Source organism: Mirounga angustirostris, unplaced genomic scaffold, assembly GCF_029215605.1.
Source record: "Mirounga angustirostris isolate CCGP_5_RB_7025 unplaced genomic scaffold, mMirAng1.0.hap1 SCAF_15, whole genome shotgun sequence".
Lineage (NCBI taxonomy): Eukaryota > Metazoa > Chordata > Mammalia > Carnivora > Phocidae > Mirounga > Mirounga angustirostris.
In genome coordinates, this window is record NW_026991723.1 from 32,672,567 (window position 1) to 32,699,037 (window position 26,471).

The window sequence follows — 26,471 nt, forward strand, 5'->3', positions numbered from 1 at the left end:
AAACCAAAAGACAACCGACAGAATGGGAGAAGATATTTGCAAATGACATATCAGATAAAGGGCTAGTATCCAAAATCTATAAAGAACTTCTTAAACTCAACACCCAAAGAAGAAATGATCCAATCATGAAATGGGCAGAAGACATGAACAGACATTTTTCCAAAGAAGACAATGAAATGGCTAGCAGACTCATGAAAAAGTGCTCAACATCACATCAGGGAAATCCAAATCAAAACCTCAATGAGATACCACCTCACACCAGTCAGAATGGCTAAAATTAATTTCTTGTCAAGAAATGACAGATGTTGGGGGGATGCAGAGAAAGGGGAACCCTCCTACACTGTTGGATTGGAGTGAAAGCTGGTGCAGCCACTCTGGAAAACAGTATGGAGGTTCCTCAAAAAGTTGAAAATAGAACTACCATATGACCCAGCAATTGCACTACTGGGTATTTACCCCAAAGATACAAATATAGGGATATGAAGGAGTATGTGCACCCTGATATTTATAGCAGCAATGTCCACAATAGCCAAATATGGAAAGAGCCAAGAGGTCCATCAAGAGATAAATGAATAAAGAAGAGGTGGTATATATATATAGGAATATTATGCAGCCATCAAAAGGAATGAAATCTTGCCATTTGCAACAACGTGGATGGAACTGGAGGGTATTATGCTGAGGGAAATAAGTCAATCAGAGAAAGACATTTATCACATGACCTCACTGATACGAGGAATTCTTAATCTCAGGAAGCAAACTGAGGGTTGCTGGAGTGGTGTGGGGTGGGAGGGATGGGGTGGCTGGGTGATAGACATTGGGGAGGGTATGTGCTATGGTGAGTGCTGTGAATTGTGTAAGACTGTTGAATCACAGACTTGTACCTCTGAAATAATACATTATATGTTAAAAAAAAAAAAGGAAGAAGATAGTAGGAAGGGGAAAATGAAGGGGGGAAATCAGAGGGGGAGACGAACCATGAGAGACTATGGACTCTGAGAAACAAATTGAGGGTTCTAGAGGGGAGGGGGGTGGAGGGATGGGTTAGCCTGGTGATGGATATTAAAGAGGGCACGTATTGAATGGAGCACTGGGTGTTATACGTGAACAATGAATCATGGAACACTACATCAAAAATTAATGATGTAATGTATGGGGATTAACATAACATAAAAAAAGTGATCTATTTAATATATTCTTTAAGTTTTCAATTTCCATTATTTTTTTTGGTTGTAGAATTTTTATATTGTTGTTTTTAAAAAGCTGATTTGTCATTTGTTTATAGTCTCTCATATTTCTAATTCCCACATTTAATTTTAAAACATATTAATGGGCTTATTTTATATCTTGTGCCTAAGATATTGTGTATCTAGTTTTACATTATGTTTCTTCTGCTCATAGAATCATATTTTCTTGCATGATTTTGAGTTTTGATTGTGAGTTTATATTCCTTAGAACTTAATATTTGGGAATTTCTTGAGGCCTTTGTGGTAGGTGGTGGACCCACCTTCCAGCAATATCATCCTACCTTATGAACAATGTAAGAACCTTACAACAGTGTGATTTCATTAAACCTCTTTCCCTTTATGGTCTTATCTTACATTTACCATTACATACATTACACTCTACAGTATTGATATTTTTGTTTGAAACAGTCAAGGCTTTTTAGGAAACTTATAGTCTCCTTCTCTTTTTCTCTTGCTCTCATTCTCTCTTTGTATGCATGTGTTTTGAAGATACAAAAAATTTATTTTTTATTTACCCATGTATTTACTCTTTTTGGTGTTCTTCATTCCTTTTTGCCAGTCCATGGTTCAGCCTCGTTTGCCTTTATTCTTTTAGATTTTTTGTCTCTATGAGGTTGTTTTTATTTTATCTTCATTTTCAACGGATATTTTCCTTGGAAATGAATTCCAGGTTGCCAACTTTTTTCTTTCAGTATTTTGGTAGATACTGTTCCATTGCCACTTTTTCTGGTGTGATTCATACAGTTGTTTACTGAATGTGTTTTTTTTCTCTGCTTTTAAGTGTGTTCTTTATATTTGGTTTTCACAATTTTGACTACTATGTATTTAGGTGTGTTTCCTTTGTATTTATCTGTTGGGGTTTGCTGGGAATCTTGGATCTGTGGGTTGCCTTTTTTTTTTTTTTTTAAGAGAGTGGGGAGGGCCAGAAGAAGAGAGAGAATCTTAAGCAGGTTCCACGCTTAGTGCAGAGCCTGATGCGGGGCTTGATCTCACAACCCTGAGAGCATGACCTAAGCTGAAATCAAGAGTTGGGTGCTTAACTGACTGAGCCACCCAGGCACTCTGGGTTGACATTTTTTTTTCACTGCTTTTGGAAAGTTTTCTGCCATTTTCTCTTCCAATGTTTGTTCTCATTCACTCTCTCTTTCCTCTCCTTCTCAGACTCCAATTATACAGAAATTGAACAGGTTATTTTCCCTTAGATCTCTCTTCATTCTTAAAACTTCTTTCATTCTTTCTATTTCATATTCATGTCTTTAAAGTCATTGAAGTTTTACCCTCACAATTCCAGTCCGCTTTGAAATATATTGAATTCAACATTATTGATGTCACATTTTTTCGTTTCTACCATTTACATTTGTTTTTTAAATAATTTCCATGACTTTGTTAAAATATTGCTATCTCTTCACATGTTATCTTTTTCATTAGCTCCTTTAGCATTTTGAACATAGCAATTTTAAACTCTCCATCTGATCATCCCAGTTCTTATTCATTTTTGTGTCTGATTTTATTGATTCTTAACTTTCTTAATCATAAATCATATTTTCTTGTTTTTTAGTGTACCTTGTGCTTTTTTTTTTTTATTGTGTGCTGGATATTTTGTCTTTTAGCAAATGAAGTTAATCTTATTTTCAGAAAGGGCATGGCCCTTTGTTTGTCAGGTTTCTAGAGTAGGAGTGAGGTCAGTCTGATTTGTAGTTGAGCTAAGTCTGAGCTTTGTTGCAGCTTTAGTTTGATTCAGTCCACTCTAGTTTCAGATGTTTTGAGGATAGGATCGGGATTTGTCTCTTCAGTGTCTGTTCTCTGAGCACTGTGGAAACTAGCATCTGTCTGCTTTTCACAGCTAAGTTGGCGGCTTTTAGAACTATAGAAGAGCTCTCCTTGCTCTAGAGTCTAGCTGCCTGGATTTGGGGTTCCTGGAGAGTTTTCTCTTCTGTGCAGGTCTGCATCTTGCTTTCTACACCTCAGGAGAATTATTGACAGGTCTCTATTTTGTTCTCTGCTAAACCACTAGATCCAGATCATTCACTTGCAATGTTATGCATAAGTTGTCTAGAACCACAATTAACTTTTCACATATCCAACCACTGTTCTTCTTATATTGTTTTTATGGAATGCTTTACATTTATTAACTCATTTAGGGAAATAGTATTATCCTCCTTTTACAGGTAAGATATCTGAGGCAAGGTCATGCTAGTAAATGGCAGAACCATGATTTTGAACCCTGACCATCTGTACTTTATTAACTATCAGGGTAAAATCTGTTTCTCTAGTGTTACTAGAGAACTGCTCCTGTCAGTTAAATTGGATTCATGTAGCCTGAGGTTAGACTGCACAGACTAAGTGAAATGTTACTTTTTGCCTAAAATGGTATCATTCTTTGAAGGAAGAAGTGGAGATCAATTTAATGATCTCATACCAGTGAGTTTTTTTAGCTAGGTGAATTAAACAACTGGGAATATAAATTGTTATATAATACATGCTCCCTGTAACACAATTTTTTTATGATATGGGTTCTTTTGAGGGGATTAGTTAAAAAATGAATTCTTAGTCACTTATAGAAATGAGGAAATGGAGACTTGGTTATACCCTTTATCACTATCTTCTTCATAGTATGGTTAAGTATACACAGGTCTTCTCCCCTCCTGAAGTGTGAGTTCCCAGGGCAGGCACAGTTTCCTGTTTATCTGGGCATTCTACTTTGAAATCTTGTGCCTTGCTTTGTTTGTACTTAGAGGTAGAGGATGTTGGAGAAGAGGAGTATGGACTTGTGCTCAGGCAGACCTGAACTTGAACCTCAGTTACTCCTTTTGCTGATAGGCTAGGGGTTGAAAAACTATAGCCTGTGGGCCAAATCTTGCTCACCGCCTGTTTTTGTAAATAACATTGTTATTGGAATACAGCTACACCCATTTGTTTACATGTTGTCCTACAATGTCAGAGTTTAGTTGAAACAACTGTGTAGTGCAAAGCCTAAATTAGTAAATATCTGGCCATTTACAGATGAAGTTTGATGGCTCCTGGATTGGATGATTTTATACAAGTTACCTAATCTTTAAATCTTAGTTTCCTCATAAATGAAGTAGGATATAAATTACCTAATAAGTTCATGTTAAGGAAGGGACGTAAAGTATATGAGGTTTCTGGCAGGGTATTTAGAATGAATTAGGCCTTTAATATAGCTTTTATTCTTCTAATATATTTAGAAGTGCCTTCTAATATATCTAATATTTATTCTTGATAACCAACTTAATAAATCAGTGTCCTGAGGGGACTCTATCTCTCCCTATATTCTCATTCAATTCTTTCACTGAATTGGAAGATGAGCAATATTAGTACAATTAGTGTATTTGGTAGGTATCAGCCTTTACATGTATCAGGCATTTTATGGATTCTTAAGAAAACTTGGGCTACTTTTCAGGTAAGGATTAACCTTTTAAATTTTAGAATTATCAATTTTGTTGTTTGACAATAAGGTACTATTTAAGAAAGGAAAGAAATGTTTAAAAGTGTCCTATATGATATTGCCTTTTATTGGGTTATAAACATAGGCATTTAGTGCAAGTTCATTTACAAATGAATGAATTGACAAGTTGACATGTTTGTGCTTGTGACAGATCAACTAGTTTGCACCATATGCGGGATGGTGACTCAAAACAGTGACATAACTGGACATGACTTTTTTCTTTCCTACTTAGTTCTTCAAAATTGAGTGAATTGAATAGAAACCCTGATATCATATATATCATATAAATCATGTAAGTAACTACTTGGCCATGAATATTTTTGTTTTTTTCCTAAGAGTGTGATTTTTCAAGTAAATCATGGCAAAAATAGCTCCATGTCAAATCACTGTTTCTTAACTCCATGTTAAGTTACCAGAGCCTGGAACTTCCTTTCCTTAGTGTCCCCGTATGAAAATGATCTTTGCAATTTTTTAATCCTTTGGTAGTTTTCAAGATTTTCACTCTGCCCTATTTTGCCCTTTCTCATTATGTAACAGATTCATCTGGAGGATATATTCTCTATCATAATAGAGAAAGAGTAACCTGACAAATATTTCCATAGCACTCATCGAGCTTACAGTTTATTCAGGACAGCAAAAAGAATTCAACAAATAGTTAAAAAGAGTAATGAGTGAGAAGTAACTGGCCCAGGGGATTAGGAGAGCCTTCTCTGAGGAATCAACATTCTGGCTGAGATGTCAAGGATGTGTTCAGTGTAATAAATAAAGAATAGTGTAGGGTGTGTCTGAGGTGTCTGGGGCACTGGGTGTCTATGTGTGGAGAGTAGTATAGTGTGAGTCTGGACAAGGTCCAGGGCTGATGATCCTGGCCTTTTGGGACATTAAGTACTGAGAAGCATTAAAACCCATCCGTGTGGGTTCTAGGTTGACCTGGGGTGGCTGTTGCCATAGTTTAGGTCTGCTGAGGGATGCTGGGGTTATCAACTGATGTGACAGATGTGATCTAGTATGAGAGGGAGATGATGTCTTCCAGTATGAGCTAGACAGGATGGTTGATGGAGAGAAGAGGGCAGATTTGGACATGGGATTGACAGGACTCCTTTGATTGGATCTAGTATGAGAGGGAGATGATGTCTTCCAGCTTGAGCTAGACAGGATGGTTGATGGAGAGAAGAGGGCAGATTTGGACATGGGATTGACAGGACTCCTTTGATTGGATCTAGTATGAGGGAGATGATGTCTTCCAGCTTGAGCTAGACAGGATGGTTGATGGAGAGAAGAGGGCAGATTTGGACATGGGATTGACAGGACTCCTTTGATTGGATCTAGTATGAGAGGGAGATGATGTCTTCCAGCTTGAGCTAGACAGGATGGTTGATACCACTGATAGCAAACAGTGGGGGACTACAGGCTTGAGGAGACATGATTTCATCTGTGCATGTGTGTTTGAGGTGCCTGTTGAGTGTCAGTCAGACATAGCAGGAAATTAATGTTGGAGTCACTCACTGGCCTTTTGAGAGTCAGGGAAGTGGATCAGATGCCCAGCAAGCAGTTGTGGATAGAGAAGCGAATGCCTCTTACAAAAGCTACCATGTTTAAAGAGTGTGAAAGAGATGCCTGTTAGAGGAAGCAGAGTATCAAAAAGAGGTCAAGAAGGGCAGTGAGGGACACGTCGGGTCACATAGAAGCCTCAGGTAGAAACTGTCAGGCATGATCAACAATGTTGAATGCCACTTACAGGTCAGGTGAGCCAGGGACTTGGAATGAGCCATTAGATTTTGTGACATGGAGGTTACTGGTAATCCCCCCAAAAAACAGTTTCATATTGTGGCAACCACTTGAGGTTGAGTCTTCTCAACCTCACTTAAAATCTTGAGTCTACATGTTCTATTTGAGACGACTGTTTCCTCACATTGTGGTGGTGCTCTGCAGCATGTGTATCTTTTAATGATCCTCCTCAGGTGCTTTCAGGCAGCTTCCATGCTGCTTTGCTGTATTTAACTCTGCTAGCTTGTCCCTTTAGGCTTTTTCTCACTACTAGTTTCATTAATCAGGCATCTAATGCTCTTAGTGTCTGAGCTCCTCACCATCCACAGTTCTCTGCTGCATTCTCACTTCAATACTGACATCTTTTTATAGTCAATGAAAATATTTTACCTCGTGTTTTATTTTCATTTTCTCTCTCCCTCTGTAGAAAGTGTGCTAAATTACTGGGAAAATACTTAAAATCAGTAATGTTTTATGAAATTGTTCTTGAATAATTTAGATGTTATTGAATAACTTGAATTACTGAATTTCTCATTTTTAATATTTGGACTGAACTTTTACTTTCATTGTGTGCTTCATCAAAACTATTATGTCAAGGACCTCTAGAATCTTGCTTTGTTATAGAGAAAATCCATTGAGTTATCTCCTTGATCTGGGTTTATAATGGATTCAGATGTATATACATACACAGGACAACTTTTGCTACTCTAACCTTTAATAATAACCCAGGAAATTCCAAATAGATGTGCAGAGTATTTCCAAACACATAAAACCATTGAACATTTCTGGTTGTTTGCTTTTTTTGCTGCCTGTTAGGAGTTATGCAGGTATATTGATTCTCCTCAGTTGTTTTGGTATTGCTGTCCTCAGAAAAATTAAAGCTAAAGAGTTTGACACCCCCTTATTAATAGTAGATAAGTTAAAGGGATTCTCTGTAAAGTGAAGCAAAACTTTAGTTAAAGAAGATCACCTTGGAGAACAGATAAGGAAATTTTATATATATGGCTTGCAGAGGGAAAAACCCCAAAATAACCTACAGTTATTTTAAAAAATTTATTAATACAGAAATTGGGAGGAAATCTATTAGTGCTTGAGGTTGAAAATAAAAATTACTTAGATATTTAATTTAAAAATTCTAGGTCAGCAAAAGGTATTGCATTGCTTTCTGGTCCTGTTTTCTCATGGACTTTTCATAGGATTATAGTGAGAAGTAATAAATAAAGTCTGTATTTGTGGTAAAGGGAGTCAGTCATCTTGGAGTGAAACAGTCTGTGCCAATTTAAGACATATAAAAGTGCCCAAAATATAAACTTATGTGGGGAGAAGAAAGGAAAACTTTTCATGGTGCTTTTTTTCTGGGTGTGGATAGCCTGGGTTTATCAGTACAGTTTTTCCAACACCATTTGCCCATCCACAGAAAGACCCAAATGATATTTTTATGAAGAGTATCTTTCAAAAAGAGCTCCTGCTAATCCTTATTGCAGAATGAAGCCTGCCAATACTCTATTTTGTAGCTATCCTGTATACATGAATGGATTCCCAGAGCACAAGAGAACTAATCATATATGTATTCTCTGTTCTAGAATTCTAGTAAATACTCTCCAGGCTACCAAGTGCTCTGTGTCACAACTTTCCCCTAGAGATGACAAGTGAACATGATACCAGGGTAATGATAATTCCCTCAATATCTCAGGAACATTTTTGTGTGTACTCTCACTTTCCCCCACTCTTTTTCCTTTCCTTTCTTGAACTGCTCAGAGATAGGCCTTCATGAAGTTCTTGATGGTTTTAGTTTTAAAATACAATATTAGAATTTATGGGAATATTTAGATAAATAGTAATGATGTCAGTTAAATGAGTCTGATAATTGTGTGGTATTTTTTTTTTCTCCTAGGAGTGCTGTCTCTGCAATTTGAGAGGGGGTGCTCTTAAGGAAACAAAGAACAATAAGTAAGTAATGTGTTAATTGTGTTCAATTTTATTGTTTCCTTCTGCTCTCTAGAGTGTTGAACCTCTGGGTGGATAGTTTGCTGTGTTACCTCTCATTATTGGACACATTGTTCCAAAGCTTTTGTTGTCCAGATCTGAGGTTGGGATTCTGGGCATGTCTTCAGAGACTACTACTGACAGCACATTCACCTCTCCTGGTTGAAGGTGGTCTAAGCCTTGCTTCTGTCCATGTCTTTGATGACACCCGTGAAGAATAACCCCTCTTTTACTAATGGCAGTTTTAAAGTGAAGGCAGCCCATATCATCTAGGTGCCATTGGAATCCTAGTGTTTAATGTGATGAATCCTGTTAGTCTAATAAAAACAGTGTGCCTGAAAACAGTGAAATCTGTTACCTTCAGATAAATAAAATCAATCATAGTCATAACATTAAAACAAAACAATTTACTTTTAAAACCAGCAAATTAACAAGAGAGTATATGTACTAAAATAGAAACATAGGGAGAAAAACATTGATTTTCAGATTTAAAGGGGACAGTTGGAGAATATGAAGAGAATCTTGAAAGAGAGAAGTGAACATAAAAGAAAGAACATAAAAAAAGAACATAATCTGGTTTTTAATACGTTGTTGAAATATATTTTTGCATGAATTTTATTTTCATGACCCAATTTTAGTATTTAAAATGAGGCCAAAGCATATTAAAGATCCCTTTGGAAATAGGAAAATGTAGAAATGATAGAAGCAGAGGTGGTAAGTTGGCATTTAAGGGCCAAATCCAGCCCCAAAATATGTTTTAGTTGACTGACATACCATTTAATAAATTTGATGCAAATTTTAAAAGTTGAGAGATTTTATACAAAAATCCAGATTTTTATCTGTACTTGAAAAATAATTGCGCATCTCTGTATAGCAATAACATGTTGGGATGAGGACCTAGCCTAAATGGGACAGGTGACCCCCAGGTTACCATGATTTACCAGTGTTTTGCTTACCTCCTGCCTGGCCCTGTGGGCACTGGAGTTGGGACCCCTGGTATATAATGTAATGATTGAATTAACATAACTATGTGCATGTGCACATGTTTCAAATTGCTTACAAGGAAGAGCGAAGGCATTTATCATTCCTGTGTTGATAAAGCTTAGTCTAGTAGACTTATTTTTGCTTAACTTTGGGTCTTCCTCTTTCACAGTCTTAGTTAATGTGATTGGCACTTACACGAAAAAGTGTTGCTAGGTCTAGGATATCACATAGGTCATGCAGACTGTGAATTGCTTTAGGTGGTTCCTGAACAGACAGAAGTGGTAAGAACTTCTCTTCCTACCCTTGGGCTAGGACAGAAAGGAATAGTGTTTACTATGGGATTTTAGTATTTATTAGATTTGAAAGAATGCCCTGATGGGGTTGACACTTGTCCTCTCTTCCTGTGGTCTTTAAAGGCAGGATGGAGTCTTATGTTGTTTGAGTGACGTACTCTTTGACTTAAAAATAGGTTGATGGATATGATAATTCCTTCAAGATGTCTTTAAGCCTTAAGAGTCTTAATATTTACTTGGGGCATGACATTTATGAGAAACTAAATAGTGTTAACAGGGGATGTCATTTTTCTGGGGTAATTCAGAATTCGAAAGGAGATACTCAGCATTAAGTAGGAAATGAGAGAGCCAGCTAAATTTTATTCCTCCTTATCTCTGGGTTCTTTTGGTTATAGTAGAATTGCAATGAGAAACAATTTAATTAAAGACTGAATCAGTGTTAATTCTTTTAGAAGACTTTACTACTCTAGTTTTCATGACACTTGTATTATGTCAAAAGATTATATGCTATACCCAATTCATACCTTTTATTAATTGAACTAATCTTTTGCCACATGTTAATTAGCTTAAGTATATTAAACACCTGTTATATTTCAGTACCAAATGAAATGGCAAACCTACATTTCGGTGTTTTGCAGAGCCAGTGTAGAAAAATACCATATATTGATAGGATCGAGTCTTTGGTCTTCACCCTATTCTTCAAGTTGCAGTGGTGGGCAGGGGTGGTACTGAATCTCTCCAGGTATCACCCAAGAGGTTTGAAATTCAGAGTCTGTGATGGATTTGGGCTTTTGGCTTGCCTTCTTGTCTGTGTATTCACTCTGGGAGAATTGCTCCCGCCCAGCTGAAGTACCCAGTGCTTAAGTTTAGGGAACTTTTTTTCACGTTTCGTGTCTCCTTTCCTGTAGGTGGGCCCATGTCATGTGTGCTGTTGCAGTCCCAGAAGTTCGATTCACTAATGTCCCAGAAAGGACACAGATAGATGTAGGCAGAATACCTTTACAGAGGTTAAAATTGGTGAGTGGCAAAGCTTCTTTTTTACCTCCTAAATCAGCATTAATTTCAAGTTCTGAGTATTTCTTTTAATGTCACATTCTCAAGATAATTTTTCTCTTAGCTTCATTTCATTATTCTACCCTTTTTTTCCTTTAGCCTAAATTTGCTTATTTGTACATATTCTCTTCCTATTTTATTGTAAGTATGATGTAACCTTCCTCAGTTCTGCTTGAAATTAGGCAAAGGGATACTACTTTTTCTGGGTTAGTGTGAATTTTCAAACCTTAGGCTGTCTGGTGAGGTTTGTTAGTAATATACCTGAACTATCTATCTCTATTTCGATTGTTTAGTTTTTCTCTCTGGCCTCTCTTTGGTTGGTCTTCACTTAATTAGCAAATTCACCTAACCTGATTTCATTATCTCTTCACTAAGAGATTTGTAGAGAAATAGAAAAATTTTTACTATTACCATGGGATTTTTTTCATTTATGAATAGATACAAGTCATTTAATTTGCCAAACTCTTTGGCTGATTGTCTTCTGACTGGTTTAGAAACTTTCATAAAAATCTTCCTTCTCGTTCTCCTTGTTAAGAATATTTTTCATTCCAAGGATAGCCTTTCATTCCTCAACACTGGAGTTCTTTAAAGTGTGAGCCAAGAAAGCATTACTTTAGGCTCTTAAATTTCATATTTAATGATAATTTTCTCTAACATTACATTGCATGATTTTAAAATACTGTAGTATGTCTTACATGTGGACTTAATTCCCAAGAATTTCTTCAGTACTTCTTATTTTTAACTTGAGGTCTTTCCACTATAGAATATTTTGAGCACTATAGCTATAACTTTCTACCCAACTATTAACTTGTTACCAGTCTCTTCCCCATCAGGGAGCTGGGCATATTGTCTTTAGACCTCTGTCATAGGCACTTAGAATCTAGTCTTTCATTCTCAGAGAAGGGAAAGTATACACTGTTTTTTTCCATTATAGTTGCATCGAGAATTTCATATTGCTAGAAAATATGCGGTCCTTTATGGACCTGATGATTGTCATTGGCAGGTGTGGGTGGTAGCACCAGGATGCTCAGGATGGGAAGTTTTGTGAATGAAATGGGTCATTTAAATGGCCCTTCAAAGCTCACAGTGATTCAGAAGAGTGTAAAAAGTTCTTCAGCTCCAGGACTTCCATAGGAAAGTTTGAAATCTTGTATCTTGGTCACCAGTTAAAAAAAAACTACACATATTCCAATGAGAAACAAAAAACATTTGCCAGAATTAGGATTATGAGGTAGGGTATTTTAAAAATGTTGAGTTCATCACATGTTGAAGAATTTAATGGTTAGCATGACAAATATTAACAAATGTCTTACATTTTAATTTTTCTCCAATTTACAAGTAGTATGTATTTGCAAAGATTCCAACACTGCATTTAACAATCATCTTTGGTTCTCTATCCTGAAAGATGACTTCTGTTAACCAGTTTAATGCTCTTGACACTTTCCTTTAAGGAACTATATCCTGGCTAATCTAGTACATGAATGCTGATTTATTGTTACTCACACCAGTCCCAAAGGGGTTTTAAGGGAACAGCAGGGAAGGACAACATGGGATCATTTCCATGCCATCCAGAAAGTTATATTTAGAAATTTGACGTCTAAAGTGGCCAAGCTTACTGTTTTCTTCTCATTGCTATGCCTCACCTTGATTGTGTATATCACATACTCTTTACAGAATGTTTTACATCCTGAAATAATTGATACCTTGAAAAGCATATGTTTTGACTGAATTTAAGATCATCTAAAGTCTACTTCTAATGGCAGTGTAGAGCTGTTTATTGACTTATTTGGGTGAAATTAGCAGGCTGTAGATCAGATTTTTTTCTGTTTTTAATAGTCTTATATGCATAGCGAGTTTCTTGGTATTTATCAAGTGGTACTTATCAAAATGCTCACAGTGGTTAAGTGGGGAAATACAAGGAGAAACTACATTTTGGGGAAAAAAATCACTCAAAAATTCTGTTACAGTTTGAAAGTGGGCAACAACCAAAAGTCTAGATGACTTTTTTATCAAGAATTGTCAAGAAAGCACCATCACTGTGGTGAGTCTCCCATTGCATAGCATCTGTGCACCAGTCTTTCTCACTTAGTGATCGGACTCAGATGGGCTGGCTTTGAATAACAAAATTTACACATGATCACTTGTGTGTGGCATGGGATACACCCTTCCAGGGAATGGGATGCCTTGCCCTATATGTGCAGAGGGTATGCTTTCCTGACATTAGCATTCTTTTAAAGTTTAAGTAATCTGTTGGTACATGGCCATTAGAAGTTAGTATCAGTTTATTTCACCAAACCATTATTAACCTTACCTTGCCAGGTACTTGGTGTACATTTTCAAATAAGACATTTGTTCCTGTCTTTTAGCATCTTACAGTCAAGATGGGCTTTCTCAGCTTTAGCTCTATTGACCTTTTAGACAATTTTTTGTTTGGGTGACTGTCCTATGTATTGTAGATCGGAGCATCCCAGACCAAACATACAATGCTAGATACCTTTGGGGAGGTAATATGATTCCCATTTGAGAACCTACCCACTGGTCTATAGGGAAGACATACACATAAAGAGGAAATTTTAACTTTTGTCATTTTCAGACAGAATATCTTGGTTGAAAGAAGTAAGTTGGAGACTGAGAGAATAGCAATTCTTAATTGTTTTTAAAAACAATCCTAGAGAATTTTTTTTGGCAAATTGAATTTGTCAACCAAGTAATGAAATTTGGCAACATATATGTATATTTACTACTGTATAATTATTATATAATCTGATTATTTTAACACTACTTATTCTTACAAAAATTGAACAACTTTGAATAGTAATCAAGTGATGTGTATGTGTGTGTGCACACGTGGTAATTTTGAGTAAATATTTATGGAATAAAAGGCAGCAAATTGCTATTTATTATTTCTGCTTCTGACTTAAAATTATTGTGGCTGGAGGGTTGGATCACACAATACCAGTGGCTTCTGCCTTTATATGGTTTCCTCTTTTTTTTTTTTTTTAAAGGTTTTATTTATTTATTTGACAGAGAGAGACACAGCGAGAGAGGGAACACAAGCAGGGGGAGTGAGAGAGGGAGAAGCAGGCCTCCCGCTGAGCAGGGAGCCCGATGTGGGACTCGATCCCAGGACTCTGGGATCATGACCTGAGCCGAAGGCAGACGCTTAACGACTGAGCCACCCAGGCACCCCTATATGGTTTCGTCTTTAAAAGTTGTGGTGGTAAGCTTATGCACAAGTCTCTGTAAGCTGCTCCAAAGCAAGCACGGACCCTGGAACAGCAGCAAGGGGGACTCTGAGCCTCTCCCCAGTGCCCACTAGGTGGTGCTGCTGTACCACCTCCCTAACAAGTGCCCAATCAGAGTCCTGCCCACATTTGTAGAGGGGTGTGTGTGTGTGTGTGTGAGAGAGAGAGAGAGAGAGAGAGAGAGAGAGAGAGAAAGAGAGAGAGAGACGGAGAGATGGAGAGATGGAGAGATGGCATCAGGAAAGGGAAAATGCTACTGGCTGTGCATTCAAAGTGCTGAATTCCAGAGGGCAGTTTTTTAGTTTAGTTTTCATTTAGCCATATGAAAAGAACAGCTTTCCCTTGGGGCAAGTTAGTATTTTTCTGTATAAGTAAGAAGCAACACTAGTTAACACCCAGTAACTGCAAGAGGCTTAAAGAACAGATGATGGCAAACATAAGTTTAAGATGTCTTCTGAAGTATGAAAGCTGTATATTTAAAAAAAATTATCATTATTATTAGTCTTTCTAGAACACGGAATACTGGAATTTATGCATAAATATTTGAATGTTTTGGTAATACTATTGTTAGTCTTTTATTTATTCATTGGTTCAACTTGCAGCTTTTGAAATACCTCTCTGTACAATTATTTGTGTAGGAAGATTTTTTTTTTTTTTGCAGAGGATATAAGAAGATTTGTTTACTTTAGTAGATTTTCCCTCTTATTTATAATGACCATTTTTTAAAAAAGAGGCAGCAAATGCAAAACAACTTTTTCAATGCTCATCAGTGGATTATGTTGATACTAAAATGGTGTGTGTTTTTATGAAGAACCTTTATCTCATCCAGCTACCTTGTTTGGTAATATCACAGGTGTGGTCTCTGCTCATTAGATAATTAAATGGACAGCAATGATGACACTAGACTTCTTTTCAAGACAATGTATTTCCTTTTATGTGGTTGATAATTTTAAATACCTTCTCCAGTCTCCAGTGAACATCAGAGCATTGTTGCCTGGTAGGACAAAGGATGAGGAGGATGCTGAAGACATTCCTACCCCTACTTGATTGGTGTGCTCAGGGATAGCCAGGCTAGGGGTTTGTTTGAAGTCACAGGCCATCGATGGGTATGCCTGAATTTTTTTTTTTAAAGATTTTATTTATTTATTCATGAGAGACAGAGAGAGAAACAGAGGCAGAGGGAGAAGCAGGCTCCCCACGGAGCGGGGAGCCCGATGCGGGACTCGATCCCAGGACCCTGGGATCATGACCTGAGCCGAAGGCAGACGCTTAACCGACTGAGCCACCCAGGCGTCCCGATGGGTATGCCTGAAGACAAAAAAAACAACTGACTCCACGTCATACGGATTTTAGAATTTACTCAGTCATTTCCTTATCCCAATTCCTTCCATTTGTTCCAATTGTTTTCTCTACTAATATAATTGGTTAGCCATGGTCATAATTAAATCTTTGGAAGAGGAGCAAAATTGGGCAAAGATGAGAATACAAGAAAAGGAAATAGAGATAAAACACATATGAAGTTAGAATGTCTTTTTTTTTAACTTTTCATGATGGAAAAAATATAGGTAAAAATTAGCGGGAAGAAGAGTTAAGGACAGAAATTTAGAGAGAACAAACAATATATTCTTTTTATAGCAGAATCACACAGAAGACAGCAGTATTATCTGCTGAAATAATCTTCAGTATCAGTGTTATCTTTTGGAAGCAGATCACCAAAAAATCTTCAAATTCGATTATAAAATTTAAGGGAAGAACATTTTAAGAACCTAACAAAAGGAGTAAAACAGCATGAAGTTCTGGTATTTGTTACATACTTACCATGAATGTCTATTGCATATATCGATCACTTCTTGAAGGTTAAATTAATTAAATATCTGTGGAATTGATATAAATAAAACAGCAAGGCACGTTTGTGGATTCTAAGAAATCTTGGGAAATCGTAGCAGACCTTTGATGCAGCCATTAGTTTAAAATTTTCTTCCTATTTGGAGAGAAAGTTCTCAAATAGAAATGTTCTAAGAATATTTAAATATTAAATTGCATGTATCAAAGCAAATGATGTTTATCTTGATTGCTGTCATTGCATAAAAACCTTGGTTGTTTGTTGACCACACATCCATCCTTACAGTAGCATAGCACCGTGCCTTTGGTTTCTATGTGTGTGGACATTCCTAAGATTTTTTACATTTGAAATCCTATTTTTGCAACCAAATAGAGGGAGAAATGAATTTTAGAATAGCTGAAGTTGCCCCCAGGCCTTTAGTGACCTCCAATGTGTATTTGATGAGTGAACCAAGCACAGGCACAAGTGTTCTCTGAGTGAAGAACATTATTTTGAAAAAGAATTTACACTGCAATGATGACTGAGCTACAAGCCTTTCAGTATCTGGCTGAGACCAACTATCCTGCTTAGAAGCCTCTATACACTTTAAAATTTGTACCTGAAGGCAAATAATAGTGAACTTGAAAGCCAGAGATTATAGTTTTGAAAGGTACATCAATTCTGAAAATAGAGTGGTTTCACTGTGGTATTCCAGCTGAAAAGTTGAATCAAGGGGAAAAAATACATCCAGGCTTCCTATTTCTTAGAATAAGGCCCTTATTCTCTTGCTAACTGGCTTATGTTACCAGATGTATTGAATACTAAAAATAGAATTACTGAGAGATAGAGATGGGGTCTTCCTCACATGCTGTAAGATCACCCTCAGCCCTGTTTAGTTAATGTTATAGCAATGTTAGGGATCAGCTTTGCTTTCTTTCTAGAGGAGTCACGGGTATATTTGACAGAGCCTCTGTTAATGCATTTTGGGAAATATAAAGACATAATTGATTATATTATATCACTTTAAAAGAAAAAAGTAGCGTTGTAAAGGCAATCAAAAAACGTCATTATGTTCCACATTAATACATGTACTGTTTTATTCACATGTTCAGTTATTTTTAAAGACGAAGAGGAATTATAAGAAAATACTAAACATTGACCATGATGAGTGACTTTATTATTTAAATGCTGTTGAGGAAAAATTCGCTCTTAATAAAGTGAACTACCGAAGGAGGAATAAGTTATACTACAAATGAAATAATTGTGTAGTGTGTAGGGTCAATTATTTATAAAATTCAGTATGAAATTTATATCATTAAGACCGTTCTTCAGAATTTCAACATACATTGTGTCATCAACTTTGTAAGATTTTTAAATAAGTTTAGTGTAAAAAAATGAGTATTAGTAGCTGTATAGTACTTAACTGTCAGAATGATTTGCTACAGGGACTAGATCCTATTGCAAGCTGTCAAATTTGTATATTGCTGTAATACCAAACCATAAAATCTTTTGAGTAAAATGGAAAATGTCAGATAGGCATGACTACAAATAATATACTTTCTGAAGGCTGTAGACATCTATAGGAGAATATGTGTAAATGCATGAAATGTTATCTTGTTACTATGGATTTTCTTTATCTGCTGAAAGAAAACTCTGAGGCAAAAGGAAATTGATTGGAATCTTTAAATTTTTAGTTTTGAACTCATTTTTCTTGGGGACTAATTTTTAAAACATTATTAGATAAGTAGAACTTCATATAATTCATGATTCAAGAATATTGTAAGAGAGTAAATAATGCAATATATGTTAAGAAAAAAAAAAGAAGAAGAAGAGAGTAGTGGGAGGGGAAGAGTGAAGCGGGGGAAATCGGAGGGATAGACGAACCATGAGAGACGGTGGACTCTGAAAAACAAACGGGGTTCTAGAGGGGAGGGGGGTGGGAGGATGGGTTAGCCTGGTGGTGGGTATTGAGGAGGGCACGTTCTGCATGGAGCACTGGGTGTTGTGCACAAACAATGAATCATGGAACACTTCATCTAAAACTAATGATGTAATGTATGGGGATTAACATAAGAATTATATATATATATATATATATAAGAGTAAAAAAAAAAGAATATTGTAAGAGAGTAATCTTATTTTCTAGCTTGCGTTGCTGAATGGTTCATTTTTTTCTGATCTTGTCTGTGTGAGTAGTGATTACTGACAGATCTTTTAATTGAATTAGTGAGCTGGGGTTGGGGTTCCAGAGATGGGATCACCCCCTTCACTCCAACATTGACTGGGCCAATTCCGACAAACACATGCCAAACTGAGGCAGCTGCTAGATGGCTCTAAACAATCTATAGGGTTTTGCTTGGTTAGCAGTGAATGACAGAAGAGAGGTTATAGTTTTTGAAAGGTATAGTCATTATTGTAAAATAGTGGATTCATTATTATTTGTTGTTCTAATATTTTAGTATCAATTAGGTTGTTTTTTCCTCAAAAGGGCATTCTTAAAAAATCCACAAAAATAAGTTATTTAATTTATGACTGTGGTATATTTTAGGCATGTTTTCTCAATTTGGTGATGCCCTTTTCTAACATGAGGTCCTACATACAGGTATCAGCACAGTTTTAGCCAGCCACAGTTTGGACTTATTGATTTAAATATGAAAGGGTCTTAGCATTCATCTGCATTACTGTTTGGATCATGCAATTCTAAGTCTCTGTTACATTGAGATTAAGACTGTTTGAGTCCAGTGTCCTCCACTTAGGCAAGCTTGCCATGCAGATTAATCTCTCTTCACCTCATCTATAAACTGGGGTGGTTGTGAGGATGAAGTAAGAAAGTGAAGGGCCTGGAATACAGTTGCCTTCAAAGTAGGTCATTGCTTATGGCTAATGATTCATAAATCTCCATGAGCTGCCTTTTGACCAATCAGGAACAGAGCAGATAAATATTTCTACTCCAGAGGGAGTAGGTTCCTAGTGCTCTGTCATATGTTTATTCATTCATTTGTTCAATAAATATTTATTTAGGATTTGCTATGTGGTTAGGTGATAGATTTTATTTCATTTCTATTTTTATAGATATTACAGAGTAATGGAAGTTACTGAACATCAGGCAAGCAATTGCAAAGTAGTATGTAAGGATCTATTGTAGCAAAAATTTGGAATGCAGTGAAGGACCTTACTAGATTTGAGGTATTAAGGTTGGTAATATAGAGGTGGAGAAAAGCTTCCTAGAAGAAGCAATGTGTAATAATGCTTAATCTGAGACCTGAAAGATGAGAAGAGCTAGCTGGAGGAGGGGTCAGTATGCTTAGTAAACCTGGAAGTGGCAGGAAATTGTGAAGTCTAGGAAATGAAATTTTGGTAGGGCTGGAGCATGAAGTATGAAAAGGGAAGGATGAGTCTTGAGGAGAAGAAGCCTCAGATGAGCTAGAACTGTGCGGTCCAGCGTGTAGCCACTGGCCACTTATGGCTGTTGAGTGCGTGGAATGTGGTTAGTGTTATTGAAGAACTGAATTTAAACAATTTTGGAGCTTTTCTTGTTCTCATTCACATCCATACACCTGCCAGCCCAGCTGATCCTCCAGAATTTTAGGCCCAACCACAGATATTGAGCAACAGCATGCAAGGGCTGTGTATCTAGCCCCGAAATATGCCTCTGTTGCACAGCGCTCACAGCGGTTCTGCTTCTCTAAGTGAACCCTGACTTAGATACCTCCCAATTAATTTCCACTCCTCTTATGTAGCTTGAAGCAGGTGGGCTAAGGGCTAATGTTGGCAGGAACTATATTTTCACTCTCCCCTTTTATTTTAAATTTTATTTAATTTTAAATAAGCTGAATTTAAAAACTGGAGGCAGCATAAACACATGAAACACAACTATAGTTTTGGTAAGTGCACATTTCAAACACCCTTGAAAATTTAGTATCATAATTGAGATGTGCTATAAGTGCAAATACACAGCAGATTTCAAAGACTTAGTATGAAAAAAAAGAATGTGAAATATCTCATTAATTTTTATATTGGTTACATGTCAAAATGATAATATTTTGGATTTCTTGAGTTAAATAAGATATATTCTTAAAATTAATTTCACCTGATTCTTCCTTCCTCCCTTCCTTCTTTCCTTCCTTCCTTCCTTCCTTCCTTCCTTCCTTCCTTCCTTCTCTCCTTCCTTCCTTCCTCCTTTTCCTTCATTCTCTCCTTCCTTCCTTCCTTCTTTCCTTCTTCCCTCCAGATTTTATTTATTCACTTGAGAGAGAGAGAGAGTTAGCAAGCAAGCACGAGTAAGGGGGGAGAGGTAGAGGCAGAGAAAGAAGCAGACTCTCCACTTAGCAGGGAGCCTGACGTGGGGCTCAATCCCAGGACCTGGAGATCATGATCTGAGCTGAAGGTAGATGCTTAACCATCTGAGCCACCCAGGCACCCCGATTCTTTTTTTATTATAAAATATATGTAACATAAACTTTTCATTTAAATCATTTTTAGGTGTATAATTCTGTGGCATTAAATGTATTTACATCTCACACCCCTGTATCTTTAGAACTTTTTCATCTTTCTAAACTAAGCTTACTCATTGAACAATAATTTCCCATTCTTTCCTCTCTCATCTATTTTTTAATGTTGCTCCTAAAATATTAAAAATTGCATATGTGGCTTATATTTCTAGTGGACAGTGCTATTCTAGAGGATTTTGTACTTTATTCTGAACACACCAGAGAGCCTTTAATGTGTGTTATGAAGTGAAATAGTATGATCATAGTCATATTTCAGAAGGGTGTTTTGCTTCTGGTGTGGAGAATGTATTCAAGAGAGCAGGCCTGGAGTTTCAGTAATCATGTGAAAGATTATTTTGGCATGACTGGGGATGGAGAGAAGTAAACTGATCAGAGGTAGGGTAAGCTAGGTGTGGAGGAAGCTGGGGTTCTGGCTAAGTAGCTTGGGTAGTGGTCATGTTATGCATAGGGCTTATCATCACTGGAAGGAGCACAGAGTTTAGGGGAAAGTACATATTGCACATACTTAATCTGAGGTCCTTGTGGTTCATCTGGTGTGGCTCAGGAGAGAGATGTGCCAGAATCCTACTTCTTATGGGTATATAGCTATTTAACAGCTTGCTCCTAGATTGTTAGGGCTAGAGACATGTGACAGTAACTATTACTGGTCAGTAATTCAGGGGTAGTGAACAACTGTGCTTTGTCTGGATGCGCATTTGGTTCATAATAATATGTATCTGGCACTCCAAACTCTTGTTTGAAGTGTAATAGTCAAGCAAGATGGTGTCAGCCCCAGAAGTTTCATTTATGGTCTGTCTTAGAGCAAAGAGAAGAAACACATTGAAAATGAAAACAAAACCTATAGAAATGAAATAGTCTGATTTGCAAAAAGATGAACAAGAAAGAGTGTAGTGTTCTCATGAAAGATAAATGTGTCCTGCAACCAGGAGAAACAGTCTGCTCGGGGATGTTGTTGCCAAGACGTGTGGCCACAATATGAAAAAGGATTTGCCGTAAAAATCATATGGGGTTGCTCAAACACATGAAAAGGTATTCATTTCAGGTTTGCTTTTTGTTATAATTTCAGTTTAATTTTAGTTTAAAATAATCTTTTCACTAATATTTTTGAGATAAAACTGCCTTTAGAATAAAATTTTAAATCGTGAATTTTTTCATTCAGAATATAAAATACATTCCATCTTTATTTTTATTTTTTTTTAAGATTTTATTTATTTGACAGAGAGAGACACAGTGAGAGAAGGAACACAAGCAGGGGGAGTGGGAGAGGGAGAAGCAGGCTTTCCACTGAGCAGGGAGCCCGATGTGGGGCTCGATCCCAGGACCCTGGGACCATGACCTGAGCCGAAGGTAGACGCTTAACGACTGAGCCACCCAGGCGCCCTTCCATCTTTCTTTAAGAACAAAATATTTTACTTTAGATAAATGAAAAAAGTAGTCAAATAAATTTTCCTTATAGGAATAGTGCTTAAGGTTAATTAACACTTAAACATTATTTTCCTAGAGCCATCTGTTGCTCCTAATTGATTTAAAAATTCATCGGTTTTAAAACACATTTTCTCTATAGACAAAGCAAAAAAATATTGTGAAATCTTTTCACTAAATAGCAGATATTTTTCGGTAAGAATCGTGACACTCTGGCAAATGTATAATTTTAATAGACTAATGAGCTTTCTGACCAGAGCCAAGTGAGCCTCGTCTGATTTTTACAGTGATAAACTGACTGTCAAAATTTGCAATCTAGTCTGCTGAAATATTTTACTATGAAAGTTTAATTCTCATTTTTTATTTATGAAAGCAGGGGTAGTGTCACACTAGCTTATAATATGCTGGCCATTTGGTATGATTTATTTCAATGAGTGTCACTTGTTGATGTGTTTAGTGATTGTTGACCTGTATTTAATTCTAAAACTCTAAATGGCGTGAAATGTAATGTCAGTTGCTATAGTTAAAAAAACCCAAAAAAACAAATCATGACCCACAGATCTATTCAGTTATCTTTTCTTAGTTTTAATGATGTCACAGCTTTATATTTGACAGCTCTTGATTTGGGGGCAATGGAAGAATAACAGATTTCTTTACTGTTATGAGAATCTACTTAGAATAATTTCTACTACAAAGCATATCTTGAAATATAATAAAATTGTCTTTTATTAATAATTTGGGAATTCCAGCCTGTCATTTTCAAGGTTTTGAGGAAAATTGTGGAATAAAGAGGTTTTTTTTCATTCATTTATCAATCTTTTAGTCAGTAAATATGTATGGAACTGATCATACATAGCATTTGGTGCTCGATGACAGGGTGCATAAGATGGATAGAGTCATTACTCTTTTGGGGTTTACATTCTGGAAGGATTTAGATGTAGAACTTCCAAGGATGTGGTTTGTTCTTTGGGTCATTTTGAAAGGCAGAAGGGAAGGGCTAGAGTAGAGCATTCATCTAAGGCATTTCTTTCAAGAGATTGAAATAGGCTCTTCTGTTTTCTAATGTCAGGGTGTTTATGTCGTGTAGATAATTTCTAACAAATAGATAAAAATATTAAAAATGTACATCTTTCAGATATGAAATTAGTTTGAGATCACTTTAGAAATAATAAACATCTTTAAAAACATAATTTTAAAATAGTGGTTTATTAACAAAATTTGAAATTAGTCATAGCTCACAACACAATGCAATATGAATAATAAAACATTCATAATAATGAAAAAGTATTTATAATATGTACTGTTTCAAATACCACCATGTCTTGGAGTTGTTGTTTTTTAAAGAATTGAGAGATTGTGTTGTTCTTTTATATTGCACAGTAAAAGGCATGAACTCAGTACTGCTGTAGAAATTTGCTTTAAAATTTCTCTAGGAAGAGGCCGTTCAGAGAGAACTATCCTTTGGTATTACCCCTTTCTTATGTTTCTCAAAGCAATTCATAAATATTTTTCAAATAATAATTTTAGTTGGCAGGTCAGCTTAGAACTAAGAGGGAGATTAATGACCCAAATATTTTTAGACACACACAAAAATTTTTTTAATACTTCTAACTCGTAAGTACTGTTTCTCTAAGAATCCTTTTTTATAAGGTGAAAACGAAGAAGCCAACAACATGAAAATCACTCCTTTACCTGGCAGGCCCAGCAGTTAATATATGTGCATTTTCAGGCTTCTCAATTTGACGGGGACAATCACCATTTAATTTCAAAATTCCGTTTATCTTAGTGATAGCCTTAGAACTATTGAGTCTTCTTTTCCCGTCTATGACAGCATTGCTGCATCTCTGCTCTTTGCCACACGCTGATTTGGGGGTCCCTGCCCCATAGCTACAGCACACGACACCACGGCAGGGTACATTCTGCATAGATAAGGCATGACAGCCTTTTAACCTCAGCTTGCTGTGCATGCAGAGGGCGACGGCCCACCTGCACTGGGGAAAGCAAACAAGCAAGCATGATGTGTTCATCCTTAATCACATTCTGTTTCTCTCAGAGATGTTTCAAGAAAATGACAGCTCAGAGTTCAGGTTATCAGCCTAAGACACACAAGATGCAGGGCATCTCCATAGCCGTTAAGGCTAAACTGTACCATTTAACTTTGATTTTTTTATTTAATGTTAGAATTTTAATATATAGATCATGTATGACTCTTGGTCCTTACTTTAAGGACTTCTTGTTTTAGTTATAAAAGTAATGTATGTTCCTCATCGAAGATTAAAAAAAAAAAACCTAAGTGTGTAAAATACACAAATGAAGGTCATCTTCAGCTCCATGGCACTCCACAGAACTGATCCTGTTTCCGATATTGAAGTAATGATTCTTGGCTTTTTTCTATGGAGAAAACAGCCTGGAAGGATGCAGCGTTTTACCATCCTGTGTTATAATTAAGACTGTATTTCAATAGCATACTATATATATGATAGTCATATATAGAGAGAGTCCCAAGTAGACTCCACATTGAGTGCAGAGCCCCATGCAGGGCTTGATCCCATGACCCTGAGATCATGACCTGAGCTGAAACCTAGAGTTGGCCGCCCAACTGACCGCGTCACCCAAGCGCCCCGAAATTTCATTTCTTTTAGGTAAATTCCTAGGAATAGAATTGCTGGGCAGGATGGTGAATTGCATGTTTAACTTAATTTGCCAGACTGTTCTCCAGCATATATATGATAGTCAAACACATGCATGTAAACCTGTTTTATAAAAATGTAGTTGTTTTGGGGCATCTGGGTGGCTCAGTCATTAAGTGTCTGCCTTCGGCTCAGGTCATGATCCCACGATCCTGGGATCGAGCCCCGCATCAGGCTCCCTGCTCCGCGGGAAGCCTGCTTCTCCCTCTCCCACTCCCCCTGCTTGTGTTCCCTCTCTTGCTGTCTCTCTCTGTCAAATAAATAAATAAAATCTTTAAAAAAAAATGTAGTTGTTTTATAAAAATGCCAATCTTAAAGGTAGTTGTGTTTTTCCTTTCCTGTGGTCTTTGAACCTACCAGTATTCCTAACATTTCACATGCCTTTGCTTATCTCACCCATTTTGAAATTTTTCAGACTGCATTTTTGAAGGTTTTTTTTTTTTTAATAGAATTCAATTACCTGAATTGCTCTAAAGGTAGTGCTGACTGGTCCTCGTGAGAATTGGAACACATTTTCTCATACATAAAACATTAAAAATGACTAAGTACCAGTAAAATTTGCACATGTTTAACTTTTTAAAAGAAACTTTTGATTTTTAAATAATTACAGATTCACAGGAAGTTGTAAAGATAGTATATTCTTCTGTGCCCTTCTTGCACTGTCCTTCTTTGGTTACATCTTACGTAATTATAGTACAGTATCAAAACCAGGAAATTGATATGTGTATATAGTCCTGTTTAGGTTTATCATGTTTATAGCTATAACTTTATTACAAGGAAATGTAGTTCTCTGGAAATGGTTAAAAGGAAGATCAAACAAAAATATTAGCAGTGTATTGTGGCTTATAGCATATGTGAAAGTAAAAATAACTCTTGACACTTGACATAAAACCCTATAAAAATTGTGCAAAAATTTGATCTTATACTTCACCAGAGGACAAATAATGGATAGCACCTAAGAACATGACAAGATGCTTAATGTCCTTATCCATTAGGTAAAGCAAGTAAAACCACAATGCGATGTCACTACCTCTCTGTGAAATAGTTAAAATCAATATAACTCACAATACCAAGTGGTGATGGCAATGTGTAGCAACTAGCACTGTTTTACATTGCTGGTGGGAATGCAAAATGGTACAGCGATGCTGGAAAAAAGTCTAGCAAATTCAGCTAAACATGCAATTTACCATGCTGCCCAGCAATCCCACTTTTAGGAATTTACCTAAAAGAAATGAAATTTTCGGGCACATGGGTGGCTGACTCCAGGTTTTGGCTCAGGTCATGATCTCAGGATTGTGGGATCAAGCCCTGCATTGGGATCTGCGCTCAGCACAGTCTGCTTGGGACTCTCTCTCCCTCTCCCTCTGCCCCTCCCCCCTTCCTGTGCTCACTCACTTGCTCTCTCAAAAATAAATAAATCTAAAAAAAAAGGAAGTGAAATTTTATATTCACACATTTATAGTGGCTTTATTCATAATCATCAAAATCTGGAAACAGCCCAAAGGTTTTCAACTGGTGAATGAATTAACAAACCATGATATATCCATACAATGTAATACCACTCAGCACTAAAAAGAAACAAACTACTGATACTATCAACATGGATGAATCTTAAATGCATCATGCTACGTGAAAGAAACCTGACTCAAAGGCTCCATACTGTATAATTCCATTTATATTACATTCTGGCAAAAAAAAAAAAAAATCCAAAGCAAAACAAAACAACCCCCCACCACCCACACAACTATAAGGACAAAAAAACAGATTAGTGCAAAGACTGTACAGAGGTAGAGTGATTGACTACGGAAGGACCCAAGGGAATTTTTTATACTGGTAGAACTGTTGTATACCTTAATTGTGGTGGGTGTTGCATGACTGAATTGTTGCCTAGAAATTTATAGAAGTGTACACATGAAGGGTAAATTTTACTACAGTTAATTACATTGTAATTTAAAAATTGTGTGTAAAACTTTGCAAGGCCCATAGTG

The 26,471-nt window shown here is 36.6% G+C and overlaps 1 protein-coding gene across 13 annotated transcripts in view; it reads left to right on the forward strand.

The window, feature by feature from the left end:
* KDM4C (lysine demethylase 4C) overlaps window positions 1-26,471 on the forward strand; it is a 459,829-nt gene that overhangs the window by 335,093 nt on the left and 98,265 nt on the right. For 12 of the 13 annotated variants that reach the window (XR_010407538.1, XR_010407537.1, XR_010407540.1 and 9 more), the window contains 2 exons: window positions 8,372-8,427; window positions 10,649-10,757. Coding sequence is in view for 9 of the 13 variants with exons in the window: in XM_064578944.1 (XP_064435014.1) it covers window positions 8,372-8,427; window positions 10,649-10,757 (165 nt within the window). In the remaining 4 variants the exon portion in view is untranslated. Of the gene's footprint in view, window positions 1-8,371; window positions 8,428-10,648; window positions 10,758-13,798; window positions 14,014-26,471 lie in introns of all 13 variants that reach the window. The other variant, XR_010407539.1, reaches the window with a different exon arrangement.